Source organism: Syngnathus acus, chromosome 15 (genome assembly GCF_901709675.1).
Source record: "Syngnathus acus chromosome 15, fSynAcu1.2, whole genome shotgun sequence".
Classification (NCBI taxonomy): Eukaryota; Metazoa; Chordata; class Actinopteri; order Syngnathiformes; family Syngnathidae; genus Syngnathus; species Syngnathus acus.
The window spans coordinates 5,953,874-5,968,644 of NC_051100.1; the positions used below are offsets into that span (position 1 = coordinate 5,953,874).

General features: G+C 40.8%; 1 protein-coding gene and 1 long non-coding RNA gene across 8 annotated transcripts in view; one reads left to right on the forward strand and one right to left on the reverse strand.

Moving 5' to 3' along the window:
- Positions 1 to 585: 585 nt before the first annotated feature.
- On the forward strand, positions 586 to 10,330 carry LOC119134461. The gene is made up of 2 exons (XR_005100344.1): positions 586 to 3,114; positions 9,707 to 10,330. It is a non-coding gene; the product is annotated as an uncharacterized LOC119134461 (long non-coding RNA).
- A 174-nt stretch (positions 10,331 to 10,504) lies between these two features.
- LOC119134458 (regulating synaptic membrane exocytosis protein 1-like) overlaps positions 10,505 to 14,771 on the reverse strand; it is a 32,850-nt gene continuing 28,583 nt past the window's right edge. For 5 of the 7 annotated variants that reach the window (XM_037271138.1, XM_037271136.1, XM_037271137.1 and 2 more), the window contains 5 exons: positions 14,276 to 14,444; positions 13,962 to 14,074; positions 13,741 to 13,842; positions 13,512 to 13,651; positions 12,554 to 12,772 (listed from right to left, as the gene is read on the reverse strand). In XM_037271138.1, coding sequence (XP_037127033.1) covers positions 12,554 to 12,772; positions 13,512 to 13,651; positions 13,741 to 13,842; positions 13,962 to 14,074; positions 14,276 to 14,444 — 743 coding nt within the window. Of the gene's footprint in view, positions 12,773 to 13,511; positions 13,652 to 13,740; positions 13,843 to 13,961; positions 14,075 to 14,275; positions 14,445 to 14,771 lie in introns of all 7 variants that reach the window. The other 2 variants (XM_037271140.1, XM_037271139.1) reach the window with 1 other exon arrangement.

Sequence of the window (14,771 nt, forward strand, 5' to 3'; positions counted from 1 at the left end):
GAGCAAACGCGGACTGGAGTTCCCTCTAGTGGCCACTTACCGTTAGTGTATGAGAAAGGGGCCTTAACGAGCTCCTGTCCATTCCGAAGCATCAACTCCAAATCAATGGCGCCAATAAGTTTCAGTCTAGAATTAAGTCATTAAAATGCAAGTTATGGTTGTCCAACACAGTGTTAAAGCCAACACTGTCTATAGAGGGTCATTGTCCTGTTTGTTTTCCACGTTTTTCTATTGTAGCACACCTGATAGGTGCATTATCAAGCGTCTTCAAATCCTTGAATGATTTGAACCGGGTGCGATGCAGCAGGATGATAAATAGGTAGGACAATGACCCCCGAGGACCGGGAGCAGGACATGTTTTGGGGTATACTGTCAATATGTTTTTTTGCATCCTCGACCAAAACAATAGCTAGTGTAATTGATGAAAGAGGAATAAGAATAAACTATATACACTACATGAATAAATAATTGTACCGATAAATACATAGAGACAGACAGATAGACAGACAGACAGACAGAACTACAACATGGACAAAATATACAGACTTAGCCACCTCATATACATATACATATATTTCTGATAGAAAAAAAGTTTTAATTTATTATTATTATTATTATTATTATTATTCAGTTTCCAAATCATATGATTGCACAAGAAATTGCAGCGGAAGAAATCCGCAACAGTCCAAAGAACACTGTTTCTACCTTGGAACGGCTGCACGCAGTCGTACCTCAGAGAGCTTAGTGATAAATCATGTATTTTTAATGAATATCAATAGAAGGAGTATCCCCCCCACCCCCTTCCCCAAAAGGCAGGAGCCGGGCTATCTAATTAGATTAAGCGGCGGTGCGGGGGGAACAGCGCGGTAATGACGGCTGTATCACGGCCGCCACTTTCTAATGGGCTCTGAAGCAAACTAGGGGGCCTTTCAAACCATTAACACCGAGGGGGGAAATAACAAATCTAATCTGACATGACACCCTTCTGTTTCAGTCTGCCTCTTAACCAGAAAGCCTCCATTACTGGCAAAGTCCCTGCGTCTAATGCCATCTGACTCCCCGACTTGTGTGTTCATGTAGCGCATCTCTGGAGACCAAGAGGACCTATTATTATCATAATTGACCAATTATAGGTTACACTCTTAATGTTTGTTTACACATGCACAACCCCCGTAAAACATTAATCGTGCAATAAACAGTGCATTGGATTATTGAGTATTTTTTTATTATTATTTTTAATTATTTTTAATGGGAAATTTCACGTGATCATTTAAATTATGGGAATGTAGCATATAAATCAAAGAATATTGATTACAATATACAACCACAATAGGTCTTACAATTTATAAAGGGGCAAACTGAAGTTTGGTGAACTCCAGAAAGTTTGATGCATGAAGATAGATGTTCATTTGCGTAAAATAGCAATTTGGAAAATAAAATTTGGAGTCTAACAACGTTTACCCACATCCGCACTAATAATGCATTGGACGTTTATCCAAGTCTTTTTTTTTTTTTATGCAAGCCAGCGAAATCATCTTGGACCGCAATGCTCACCTACAAATTAAGTATTTCTACATTAACCTATCTCTCTGACAGAGACGAACCTTATTTAAAGGCAGAATTAAATTGTTGCCATGCGCATAATTGTAAATATTTTCTGCTAAAGTCTTGCAGCATTTTTTCAACGTATAAGTGAATACAATTCAGGAAATGAATGTATCATATTTTTCATTAACGTAAACGAAATATCTAAACCATGCAAGTTTCAAACAGGCTATTGTCAATATATACAGTCACGCACGCCGACTACTCCTAGAACCAATCGACTATTTCATATATTTAGTCATCATCTGTGATGCATTGCAGCACGCACCATTGCAGTAAACACACCGATCCGAGAAATATGATAAACAAAAGTATTATTGAACAAGCACGAAATTATTCAAACGAAATGTCGATTACGGGATCTTTGTGTTGTGTTGCAGTCGTTTTTAATATATCTTAAATACTTAATGTAGACAAAGCTGTCCTGTGCCATAATCTTTGATAAATACACATGATACATTTCTGCTTTAAATAAGTTAATAATCCCAAATGTAAAGCAAAGAAAACAAAAAATCTATATAAATATCCAATTTCGAAAGCTTTTTTTAAAGGGAGGGGTCAAGTGCGCAATCTGATTTGCACGCTCAACGTTTTAAAAAGGTTTATGTTCTGAATGACCACATTTGACCTATTTGTTGCTCAGTCATATGAAATCCCAAAATTCATTTATAATAAAAAAAGTAAAAAAATGTTGCCATCACCTTCATCTTCTCCTTCCAAAGGTTTTGGTTTCATTAAAAAGTGAGGACGAGTATTGTCCCTGGTTTCCAATACCATTGTCCAATCACGCCACAAGGTGGCAATAAAGAGCTTTGAAGCGACTTCTCAGCGTGCAGCTTTGCAGCATGGAGGTCCAGAGAGGCAGAGGCCGACAGCGAGGCGGCAATCAGTCATCTCCCAAGCCATCAAGCTGCTACATTCAACAAGACTGATGATGACTACGCCATAAAACTGCTGGCGATGATGCTCACGTGGATGGTGAAAATCTGGAACTCTAGCGTCTCGGCAACATTTTAATAATTGCCATTTTACAATTTATGCTGTACGCTTTATGGTTTTAATGGTCTAAAACCGTGCTTGCCAAACTTTTTGCATCAAGTACCACCTAAAAAAAAAAAAAACTTATTAAAGCTCTCAGAGTCCCAAGACCCACATTAAAATAATGACATCTTGCCCCGCAAAGTTTGAGATAGTGCAATTATATTATCCATCTACTCGTTCATGTATGGCCAATACGTTTGCTGATTCATTAATTTTTTTAATTTAAATATTTTTTTTGTCGCTGCCAAACGTTGCACATTTCCATCCTTTTATCAGAAATATAGTGCAAATGACAAATGTATTTGCTTCCCAAGTAAATGTTTTTGCACCCATAAAATTTTAGGTCATACTGATTCAAGTAAAATGACTTGCACGTAAAAATTAATTGAAAAATACCTTAGGTTTCATTTGTGACTATAATTCCATCTATTACAGTTTTTATCGCAATCTTGACGGTTTTCTTGCAATGTATGTCTTGTAGGGGTGTAAATCGCGGGTTTTGTAACGATACGATATCATATCGATACAAAGAACACGATACGATATTTGCCGATATCTTAAAGCCTGCTGTGATTCATTCACGATACATCACGATATAGTGCTCTACGATCGATATAGAACAATATCCTGATTTATAACAATTCATACGCAAAATCAACAAGGTACTGCAAACTCTTTATTTAGGAAATTACAAATTGCTTCGAAACGAATGACTTGAAGCCCAAAGGGGAGCGAATTTCCTCGTCTTCTTGGACACTAGCCATAGCACCAGCCCAGGAGCCGCGTAGTTGTCGGCTCCCCTTTCACGTGCCTGCTCTGCTCACAACACAACACGCCGCGCACTGCTCCCGGAAAGAGGAAGCAAGCAACAATGAACTGGATTTCAAAATAAGCGACTTTATTTTAGACGCGACTGTCTAATGTCCGAGGTCAAAAACGGGCGATATAGATCGATGTTTACGTTTAGCATCGATGCCAACAAATCGTAGAGCATTATATCGATTAATCGATGTGTATCGATGAATCGTTACACCCCTACTAATTAGGGTTTCAAACTAGGGTTAGGGTTTCCGACTAGGGTTTTAAACCAAGGTTAGGGTTACAAACTAGGTTTTAAAGCTAGGCTTAAGGTTTCCAACGAGGCTTTCAAACTACTTTTAGGGTTTCTAAGATTAGGCTTTCAAAACTAGGGTTAGGGTTTTCGACTAGGGTTTCCAAAGTTAGGGTTAGGATTAGGGTTGGGGTTAGGGTTAGGGTTAGGGTTTCTAACTAGGTTTTCAAAACTAGGGTTAGGGTTAGGGTTAGACTTAGGGTTAGGTTAGGGTTAGAGTTAGGGTTAGGGTTACTAACTAGGCTTTCAAAACTAGAGTTAGGGTTAGGGTTTCTAACTAGGCTTTCAAAACTAGGGTTAGGGTTTCCGACTAGGGTTTCCAAGGAGTTTTGCCATCGCTAATTAGGGTTTCAAACTAGGCTCAGGGTTTCCGACAAGAGTTTTAAACATAGGTTAGGGTTTCAAACTAGGTTTTAAAGCTAGGGTTAGGGTTTTCAACGAGGGTTTCAAACTACTTTTAGAGTTTCTAAAATTAGGGTTTCTAACTAGGCTTTCAAAACGAGGGTTAGGGTTTCCGACCAGGGTTTCCAAGGAGTTTTGCCATTGCTATTTAGGGTTTCAAACTAGGGTTAGGGTTTCCGACTAGGGTTTTAAACCAAGGTTAGGGTTACAAACTAGGTTTTAAAGCTAGGCTTAAGGTTTCCAACGAGGCTTTCAAACTACTTTTAGGGTTTCTAAGATTAGGGTTTCTACCTAGGCTTTCAAAACTAGGGTTAGGGTTTTCGACTAGGGTTTCCAAAGTTAGGGTTAGGGTTAGGGTTAGGATTAGGGTTGGGGTTTCTAACTAGGCTTTCAAAACTAGGGTTAGGGTTAGGGTTAGGGTTAGGGTTAGACTTAGGGTTAGGTTAGGGTTAGAGTTAGGGTTAGAGTTAGAGTTAGAGTTAGGGTTAGGGTTAGGGTTACTAACTAGGCTTTCAAAACTAGAGTTAGGGTTAGGGTTTCTAACTAGGCTTTCAAAACTAGGGTTAGGGTTTCCGACTCGGGTTTCCAAGGAGTTTTGCCATCGCTAATTAGGGTTTCAAACTAGGCTCAGGGTTTCCGACTAGGGTTTTAAACATAGGTTAGGGTTTCAAACTAGGTTTTAAAGCTAGGGTTAGGGTTTCCAACGAGGGTTTCAAACTACTTTTAGGGTTTCTAAGATTAGGGTTTCTAACTAGGCTTTCAAAACGAGGGTTAGGGTTTCCGACGAGGGTTTCCAAGGAGTTTTGCCATTGCTATTTAGGGTTTCAAACTAGGGTTAGGGTTTCCGACCAGGGTTTTAAACAAAGGTTAGGGTTACAAACTTGGTTTTAATGCTAGGGTTAGGGTTTCCAACGAGGGTTTCAAACTACTTTTATGGTTTCTAAGATCAGGGTTTCTAACTAGGCTTTCAAAACTAGGGTTAGGGTTTCCGACCAGGGTTTCCAAGGAGTTTTGCCATCGCTAAGTAAAGTTTCAAACAAGGGGTAGGGTTTCCGACTAGGGTTTTAAACATAGGTTAGGGTTTCAAACTAGGTTTTAAAGCTAGGGTTAGGGTTTTCAACGAGGGTTTCAAACTACTTTTAGAGTTTCTAAAATTAGGGTTTCTAACTAGGCTTTCAAAACGAGGGTTAGGGTTTCCGACCAGGGTTTCCAAGGAGTTTTGCCATTGCTATTTAGGGTTTCAAACTAGGGTTAGGGTTTCCGACTAGGGTTTTAAACCAAGGTTAGGGTTACAAACTAGGTTTTAAAGCTAGGCTTAAGGTTTCCAACGAGGCTTTCAAACTACTTTTAGGGTTTCTAAGATTAGGGTTTCTACCTAGGCTTTCAAAACTAGGGTTAGGGTTTTCGACTAGGGTTTCCAAAGTTAGGGTTAGGGTTAGGGTTAGGATTAGGGTTGGGGTTTCTAACTAGGCTTTCAAAACTAGGGTTAGGGTTAGGGTTAGACTTAGGGTTAGGTTAGGGTTAGAGTTAGGGTTAGAGTTAGAGTTAGAGTTAGGGTTAGGGTTAGGGTTAGGGTTAGGGTTAGGGTTAGGGTTACTAACTAGGCTTTCAAAACTAGAGTTAGGGTTAGGGTTAGGGTTTCTAACTAGGCTTTCAAAACTAGGGTTAGGGTTTCCGACTAGGGTTTCCAAGGAGTTTTGCCATCGCTAATTAGGGTTTCAAACTAGGCTCAGGGTTTCCGACTAGGGTTTTAAACATAGGTTAGGGTTTCAAACTAGGTTTTAAAGCTAGGGTTAGGGTTTCCAACGAGGGTTTCAAACTACTTTTAGGGTTTCTAAGATTAGGGTTTCTAACTAGGCTTTCAAAACGAGGGTTAGGGTTTCCGACGAGGGTTTCCAAGGAGTTTTGCCATTGCTATTTAGGGTTTCAAACTAGGGTTAGGGTTTCCGACCAGGGTTTTAAACAAAGGTTAGGGTTACAAACTTGGTTTTAATGCTAGGGTTAGGGTTTCCAACGAGGGTTTCAAACTACTTTTATGGTTTCTAAGATCAGGGTTTCTAACTAGGCTTTCAAAACTAGGGTTAGGGTTTCCGACCAGGGTTTCCAAGGAGTTTTGCCATCGCTAATTAAAGTTTCAAACAAGGGGTAGGGTTTCCGACTAGGGTTTTAAACATAGGTTAGGGTTTCAAACTAGGTTTTAAAGCTAGGGTTAGGGTTTTCAATGAGGGTTTCAAACTACTTTTAGAGTTTCTAAAATTAGGGTTTCTAACTAGGCTTTCAAAACGAGGGTTAGGGTTTCCGACCAGGGTTTCCAAGGAGTTTTGCCATTGCTATTTAGGGTTTCAAACTAGGGTTAGGGTTTCCGACTAGGGTTTTAAACCAAGGTTAGGGTTACAAACTAGGTTTTAAAGCTAGGCTTAAGGTTTCCAACGAGGCTTTCAAACTACTTTTAGGGTTTCTAAGATTAGGGTTTCTACCTAGGCTTTCAAAACTAGGGTTAGGGTTTTCGACTAGGGTTTCCAAAGTTAGGGTTAGGGTTAGGGTTAGGGTTAGGATTAGGGTTGGGGTTTCTAACTAGGCTTTCAAAACTAGGGTTAGGGTTAGGGTTAGGGTTAGACTTAGGGTTAGGTTAGGGTTAGAGTTAGGGTTAGAGTTAGAGTTAGGGTTAGGGTTAGGGTTACTAACTAGGCTTTCAAAACTAGAGTTAGGGTTAGGGTTAGGGTTTCTAACTAGGCTTTCAAAACTAGGGTTAGGGTTTCCGACTAGGGTTTCCAAGGAGTTTTGCCATCGCTAATTAGGGTTTCAAACTAGGCTCAGGGTTTCCGACTAGGGTTTTAAACATAGGTTAGGGTTTCAAACTAGGTTTTAAAGCTAGGGTTAGGGTTTCCAACGAGGGTTTCAAACTACTTTTAGGGTTTCTAAGATTAGGGTTTCTAACTAGGCTTTCAAAACGAGGGTTAGGGTTTCCGACGAGGGTTTCCAAGGAGTTTTGCCATTGCTATTTAGGGTTTCAAACTAGGGTTAGGGTTTCCGACCAGGGTTTTAAACAAAGGTTAGGGTTACAAACTTGGTTTTAATGCTAGGGTTAGGGTTTCCAACGAGGGTTTCAAACTACTTTTATGGTTTCTAAGATCAGGGTTTCTAACTAGGCTTTCAAAACTAGGGTTAGGGTTTCCGACCAGGGTTTCCAAGGAGTTTTGCCATCGCTAAGTAAAGTTTCAAACAAGGGGTAGGGTTTCCGACTAGGGTTTTAAACATAGGTTAGGGTTTCAAACTAGGTTTTAAAGCTAGGGTTAGGGTTTTCAACGAGGGTTTCAAACTACTTTTAGAGTTTCTAAAATTAGGGTTTCTAACTAGGCTTTCAAAACGAGGGTTAGGGTTTCCGACCAGGGTTTCCAAGGAGTTTTGCCATTGCTATTTAGGGTTTCAAACTAGGGTTAGGGTTTCCGACTAGGGTTTTAAACCAAGGTTAGGGTTACAAACTAGGTTTTAAAGCTAGGCTTAAGGTTTCCAACGAGGCTTTCAAACTACTTTTAGGGTTTCTAAGATTAGGGTTTCTACCTAGGCTTTCAAAACTAGGGTTAGGGTTTTCGACTAGGGTTTCCAAAGTTAGGGTTAGGGTTAGGGTTAGGATTAGGGTTGGGGTTTCTAACTAGGCTTTCAAAACTAGGGTTAGGGTTAGGGTTAGGGTTAGACTTAGGGTTAGGTTAGGGTTAGAGTTAGGGTTAGAGTTAGGGTTAGGGTTAGGGTTAGGGTTAGGGTTAGGGTTACTAACTAGGCTTTCAAAACTAGAGTTAGGGTTAGGGTTAGGGTTTCTAACTAGGCTTTCAAAACTAGGGTTAGGGTTTCCGACTAGGGTTTCCAAGGAGTTTTGCCATCGCTAATTAGGGTTTCAAACTAGGCTCAGGGTTTCCGACTAGGGTTTTAAACATAGGTTAGGGTTTCAAACTAGGTTTTAAAGCTAGGGTTAGGGTTTCCAACGAGGGTTTCAAACTACTTTTAGGGTTTCTAAGATTAGGGTTTCTAACTAGGCTTTCAAAACGAGGGTTAGGGTTTCCGACGAGGGTTTCCAAGGAGTTTTGCCATTGCTATTTAGGGTTTCAAACTAGGGTTAGGGTTTCCGACCAGGGTTTTAAACAAAGGTTAGGGTTACAAACTTGGTTTTAATGCTAGGGTTAGGGTTTCCAACGAGGGTTTCAAACTACTTTTATGGTTTCTAAGATCAGGGTTTCTAACTAGGCTTTCAAAACTAGGGTTAGGGTTTCCGACCAGGGTTTCCAAGGAGTTTTGCCATCGCTAATTAAAGTTTCAAACAAGGGGTAGGGTTTCCGACTAGGGTTTTAAACATAGGTTAGGGTTTCAAACTAGGCTTTAAAGCTAGGGTTAGGGTTTTCAATGAGGGTTTCAAACTACTTTTAGAGTTTCTAAAATTAGGGTTTCTAACTAGGCTTTCAAAACGAGGGTTAGGGTTTCCGACCAGGGTTTCCAAGGAGTTTTGCCATTGCTATTTAGGGTTTCAAACTAGGGTTAGGGTTTCCGACTAGGGTTTTAAACCAAGGTTAGGGTTACAAACTAGGTTTTAAAGCTAGGCTTAAGGTTTCCAACGAGGCTTTCAAACTACTTTTAGGGTTTCTAAGATTAGGGTTTCTACCTAGGCTTTCAAAACTAGGGTTAGGGTTTTCGACTAGGGTTTCCAAAGTTAGGGTTAGGGTTAGGGTTAGGGTTAGGATTAGGGTTGGGGTTTCTAACTAGGCTTTCAAAACTAGAGTTAGGGTTAGGGTTAGGGTTTCTAACTAGGCTTTCAAAACTAGGGTTAGGGTTTCCGACTAGGGTTTCCAAGGAGTTTTGCCATCGCTAATTAGGGTTTCAAACTAGGCTCAGGGTTTCCGACTAGGGTTTTAAACATAGGTTAGGGTTTCAAACTAGGTTTTAAAGCTAGGGTTAGGGTTTCCAACGAGGGTTTCAAACTACTTTTAGGGTTTCTAAGATTAGGGTTTCTAACTAGGCTTTCAAAACGAGGGTTAGGGTTTCCGACGAGGGTTTCCAAGGAGTTTTGCCATTGCTATTTAGGGTTTCAAACTAGGGTTAGGGTTTCCGACCAGGGTTTTAAACAAAGGTTAGGGTTACAAACTTGGTTTTAATGCTAGGGTTAGGGTTTCCAACGAGGGTTTCAAACTACTTTTATGGTTTCTAAGATCAGGGTTTCTAACTAGGCTTTCAAAACTAGGGTTAGGGTTTCCGACCAGGGTTTCCAAGGAGTTTTGCCATCGCTAATTAAAGTTTCAAACAAGGGGTAGGGTTTCCGACTAGGGTTTTAAACCAAGCTTAGGGTTACAAACTAGGTTTTAAAGCTAAGGTTAGGGTTTCCAACGAGGGTTTCAAACTACTTTTAGGGTTTCTAAGATTAGGGTTTCTAACTAGGCTTTCAAAACTAGGGTTAGGGTTTCCGACCAGGGTTTCCAAGGAGTTTTGCCATTGCTAATTAGGGTTTCAAGCTAGGGTTAGGGTTTCCGACTAGGGTTTTAAATCAAGGTTAGGGTTACAAAGTTGTCTTGCCTTCGCATGATCAGTACCATGGACAGCTCATCTCTCCTGCCCCTCCCGTTCCGTCGGCTGCATTTACGCCGATTGACCGCACCTCCGGCTCATTTCAACACCTGCTCCCGACTTGTTAGCCGCCCTATATAAACCCCGCACACCCAGCACTCTGTTTCAATTCCTTCTGTTGCCCTACCTGTTGTCTGGCCACGTTGCTAGCCGTTATGCTACCTGGCTGTTACCCCAAGTTGCCATCCTGTATGCTTCTCGTGTTGCTCCCTGTTGTCCAGCTTTCCCCCAAGTAGATAAAATCCATCCTGCACATGGTGCCCTGTCTCCGCCCATGACAAATTATCTTCCTTTTACATTGAACCAGTCAAGAAATTAAAATTTTTGAAGGGTAATTTTTACAAAAACTGAGACCATGAACATTATGCACACTGCTTCACTCAGACTGTTTGGAAACTCGGAACGTTGTTCAAATGTGCTGTTTAGCTATTCAGAGTGCTTCCAAAAATTGAGCCCAGGAAGGTGTGCTCTTCTGCCTTCATGTTTACTGCTTTGCCTTACTGTTTTTAAATAGTAATACTATTTTAACTTAAGTTGTATTAAAACATGGGAAATACTGTATGACTAAGCGTTTCTTCTTTGAGTGGATCCAGGATCAAGCTGAAAGGACATTGTACTTTTTTTTAGTAGTCCACAAGAGTCTTTCTTTGTATTGTAGCACCTTTAGCCACGACACAAGTTCCCGTGACAAGAGTTGCTTCACGGTAAGAATGAGGCCTCTTCCTTGGAAAGAGCAGCTATCTTCTTCTGCACAGTCTTTTATTTGTAAATAATAAAAATGAACTCTTGAATATAAAACATACACGTCAGTAGAGCCACATCTGTTATACAAACAAGAACCGTTGCAGTGAATACTTCTCCATCTTTCATCTAGCGTCATCGTTTGGGTTCGGGGAGCCATGGGCTGTAAACAATCAGTATTCCAGGAATAATACTGACAAAGGAAAGGGCAGTCGGCCACGCTGCCAAGTTTTTCAACACAAACATTTTGCAACATAGGTCTGTAAAGTCAGATTCTTCATTGGCTTTAGGAGTCCGGTCCTCACCGAAACAGGAGGAGAGGGATTCTTCAAAGGAAAAACTAGTATTTCTAAAATTTTCCTTTAACAACTTAGAGAGTGGGTCGAGAAAGGCCTTTTAGCACGCCCCCTGTGGCTCAGAACCGCTCAGCAGCTTGAGTTCAGCAAAGGGTGCACATTCCTCTCTCAGGAAAAACAAACAAAACAACAGGAATGTTTACGTGTCACTGACATTTCTCTCGTTAATATCGTCTCATTATTTTCTATGTACAAGGTGTGCATGTGTGTATTGGAGACAGGCAGATACACTTTTTCTATATTCATATATATATATATCTATCTTTATAATTTCTCTCAAACTCTTAAAAGTACTTCATATACATGTAACTGTTTTTCACACATTCTCTATTGGTCTGGAGCCCGACAAAGTGACATGACAGTTACATCCTCATCATCACCCACCGGGGTCTCAGCTATGCTCCGTACTACAGAACAGCGCTGTCGTTCAAAGGGCTTGAAAGAAAAATAGAAACAATGACATTTTACCGTGGAGAATTCCTGATATGAATATTTCGACCCAGAGTGGAAGGTGTGGCCCGGGTGGAGTCGGCCCGTTATCGGGGCCGGGGGGATGGCTTGGCTTTTCTCGGTTTGTATTCATATTCAGTACAAGCAAACTGTACAAGAACATGCAACATACAAGCTGGCCTAAAATTATGTAAAACTAAGACACGTCCTATCTCTCTTTTTAAAACCTTTTTTTTTAAGAATTGACTAACATTCATGTCATTGACATTTTCTATTAAAAAAAAGACAAGGAAGAGATCAAAACAAAAATGACATTAAAGTAAAAAAACAAAAACAAACGTGCATGCAGCTGGGCGTCGGACAGGGCATCCCAAGATCATGCTGCTCCCTTTAACAGGTGAAACAGAACGGGGCGCGGGGGTTCCGATTACGTTGTTTGGACAACCTGATAGTGGCCTTTGCTCAAAAGCGTTGTTCTAAAACGGTTAAAAAAAATACAAAGAGTTTGCACCACACGGTCCCGGAACTCTTGACTAAACAAAGACAAAAAAAACCCATTTCAAATCAAATATACAATGCACATATGGAATTTGGCCTCTTTTTCCTTTTGTTCAGACAAAGAGCAAAACTCATTTGTCTCTATCATACTGTCATAGAAGACTCAAGCTTTTCTTGTGCTTGCTTTCATGTCTCACAAGGCTCCTTTAACTTAAAAGTTAAGTACACCATGCCAAAGAGCAGCCCCTCGTGCTCAGCTACACTTGTACCGCTACCTTGGCAATGCCAATGGAGCAGCCGTTAGTCTGCATGAAAACGTGTCAGTTTGAAATGTGACCAACTCCCTCCATTGTTTACAGCACTCCTGACTCGTGAAGGATTCTAATTGGGTGCACAACAATAAAGTTAGACAAAAGAGATTTTGATCAACAAAGTGAAAAGAAAATCTCCATCTTGGAGGAACAAAGGCAAAGGTTTGCACAAAGAAAAGGCTCAAGTACAGTAGATAAAGAAGTAAAGGTGTGAGAAATGATTGTCAGACTCTGACTCAGCTTTGATTGGCTAGATTTTTCCCGCCTGCTCTCTCTGTCACTCTTATTCCCTGTCTCTCCGTCTGGCTTTTTATTGGTAGACTGAGGTCTTCTTTTCCCGCGGTCACCCTCTGCTCCATTGTGGTCCAATAGTTAGGTTCCTCCGTTTTGTCATTTAAGAGTTTTTGAACATTTGACGGTCATCACGGTCACTAGGACCGAACACCCGGGGGTGGTCCTGAGCTGTCCAATGATGTCTGAGACGCCAGTCGCGTGAGTGGAGCTAGAGTGGGATCTACCAACGAGGATGGTGGAAAGAGTTTGTACCATCCAATCACCGTGCTCGATAGGTCCAAATCTTCCAATAAGATCTGTGCTACACCCATAAAACATTTGTGGTCCAATCGTCCATAGTCCCCCCACACTATCACCTAGAAGAGAAAAAAAGTGTATAATAAACATTCTTCATATGATAATGACTCTCTGAGATTGAATTTCTATAGATTCAGAAGGGATTGGTGCACTCGTAAATCAAGGTACCAACATAAATAAACCAAAATAGAACAAGAGGCATGAATCAATCACTCACAGAGACAACCACAGAACAAAAAGAGGCGAGACAAAACAGAAGGACCGAATTGACAACAGTTTTGAACAGATTTTTTTGTTCTGTACTGTAGTTAAATTCAAGAAATGCTTTTTTTTTTTTTTAGTCCTTATGGTTCATTATGAAAATCAAAATATTGGAAAATGACAACATTTGATGTTATGCATGATTTATATTGTAATTTTCCGGACTGTGACCTAAAAAATTCTGGGCACTTTTAGTATGTGAATGGAATTGTGTACAAAGAGGCGCGGTATCACACAAGGGCAGTTAAGGAGTTGAGGGCAGTGCTGACGAGACAAAAAGTTCACAGCACACAGAGGACAAGGCAACACCCAAAAAACACAAACCACGGTACTTAGTCCAAAAGAAAATCTAGTGCGTGTTGAGAGCGGGGGGAAAAAAAGAAGAAATAATTTTCAAAATCTTCACTCCATAAATAAATACAATGATCATCTCGTTTAAATATAGTAAATCCTTTCTATATTTGCACAGAGAATCTATTTTTGATGGTTGAGTCAGTAAAGCAGAGACACACAGACACGCTCAGTGGGAAGATTTACCTGAAGCACCTTGCCCTGGGGACTCTCGTCAAATAGCAGATGCTGCTGGTACAGAGGCTCCAGGGTCTTTCGTGCAATCTTAGTTTTCTTTTTGGCTTTACAACTTCCATTATCCAGTAGGTACACCTTGACATAGGGAGCTGTTGATACAGCGATGACATTAGAGGAATTTAAAAAAGAAAAAGAAATTTTGAATAGGATGAGGTAGGATTAAGAAAAAGTTGGTAACCTGGGAGGGATTTGGAGCCTGGTTTGGGGGTAAGGCCTCGTGCCCTGATCACCTCCACCTCCAACTGTCCTTTCTTATCCATCAAACCAATTTGAACATCACCTGCATGTGTGGGAAATACATAAGTCGAATCATACTGTATGATCTTTAACATTCAATAAGCCAACTTCATTTTCTGACATGTTTCTAAACGAGCATAGAAAACAAAACAAAAGACTCACCCATTGCAGGTGTTGCCAGTGTTTGCCGGCCAACCAGCTGACCAGGTCCTAAACCACCTAGAAAGTCACTGAACTGGCTGTCAGCACCCAGTCTCATTCCTGAGAAGATAAGACTGATCCATACATACAAGAATACAGACATAGAGGCAGGCACACACACACACACACACACACACACACACACACACACACACACACACACACACACACACACACACACACACACACACACACACACACACACACACACACACACACACATTAGTTGACAACTTCCGAGATCATGAGAGAGCACCAGACAGTGGTGTACATACTTTCCCTCAGAGGTGTAGCTGTTCATGCTACCATCGGTGGATTCTCTACTGGCCTGACGGTTCATGGCTGAGCCTCCTCGTGGGTACTCCACCGCCATGCCCGTCTCCACGCTCCTTTGGATGCTGCTGCCGCCGCCACCCTTGGCCGCCTTCTTACCTGCTGATGCCTCTGCAGCCAAAAAAGAAACGCGTTTAACTTTCACTTGCGTTGATTTTAAAGCAGGCCTGACAAGCTTGATAACAGGATACATATAACAATGCAGGTCAACAAATCCTCCATGTGACCTGAACAAAAACCGTTTCTACATATTTTGCACACCTTGTGATTTTAAAATCTATTATTTAGCCACTGTTAGCATTGCACGAGTATTTCGCTCATGTTCAAAATATGATACTTTGAAATAAAAGGAAGTAAGCATGCAATCAACATTCTGTGCATCCAAAAATAATTGGTTCAGCCCTTTCTAAAAGCCAACTGTGAAAGTTTGATCCTGAC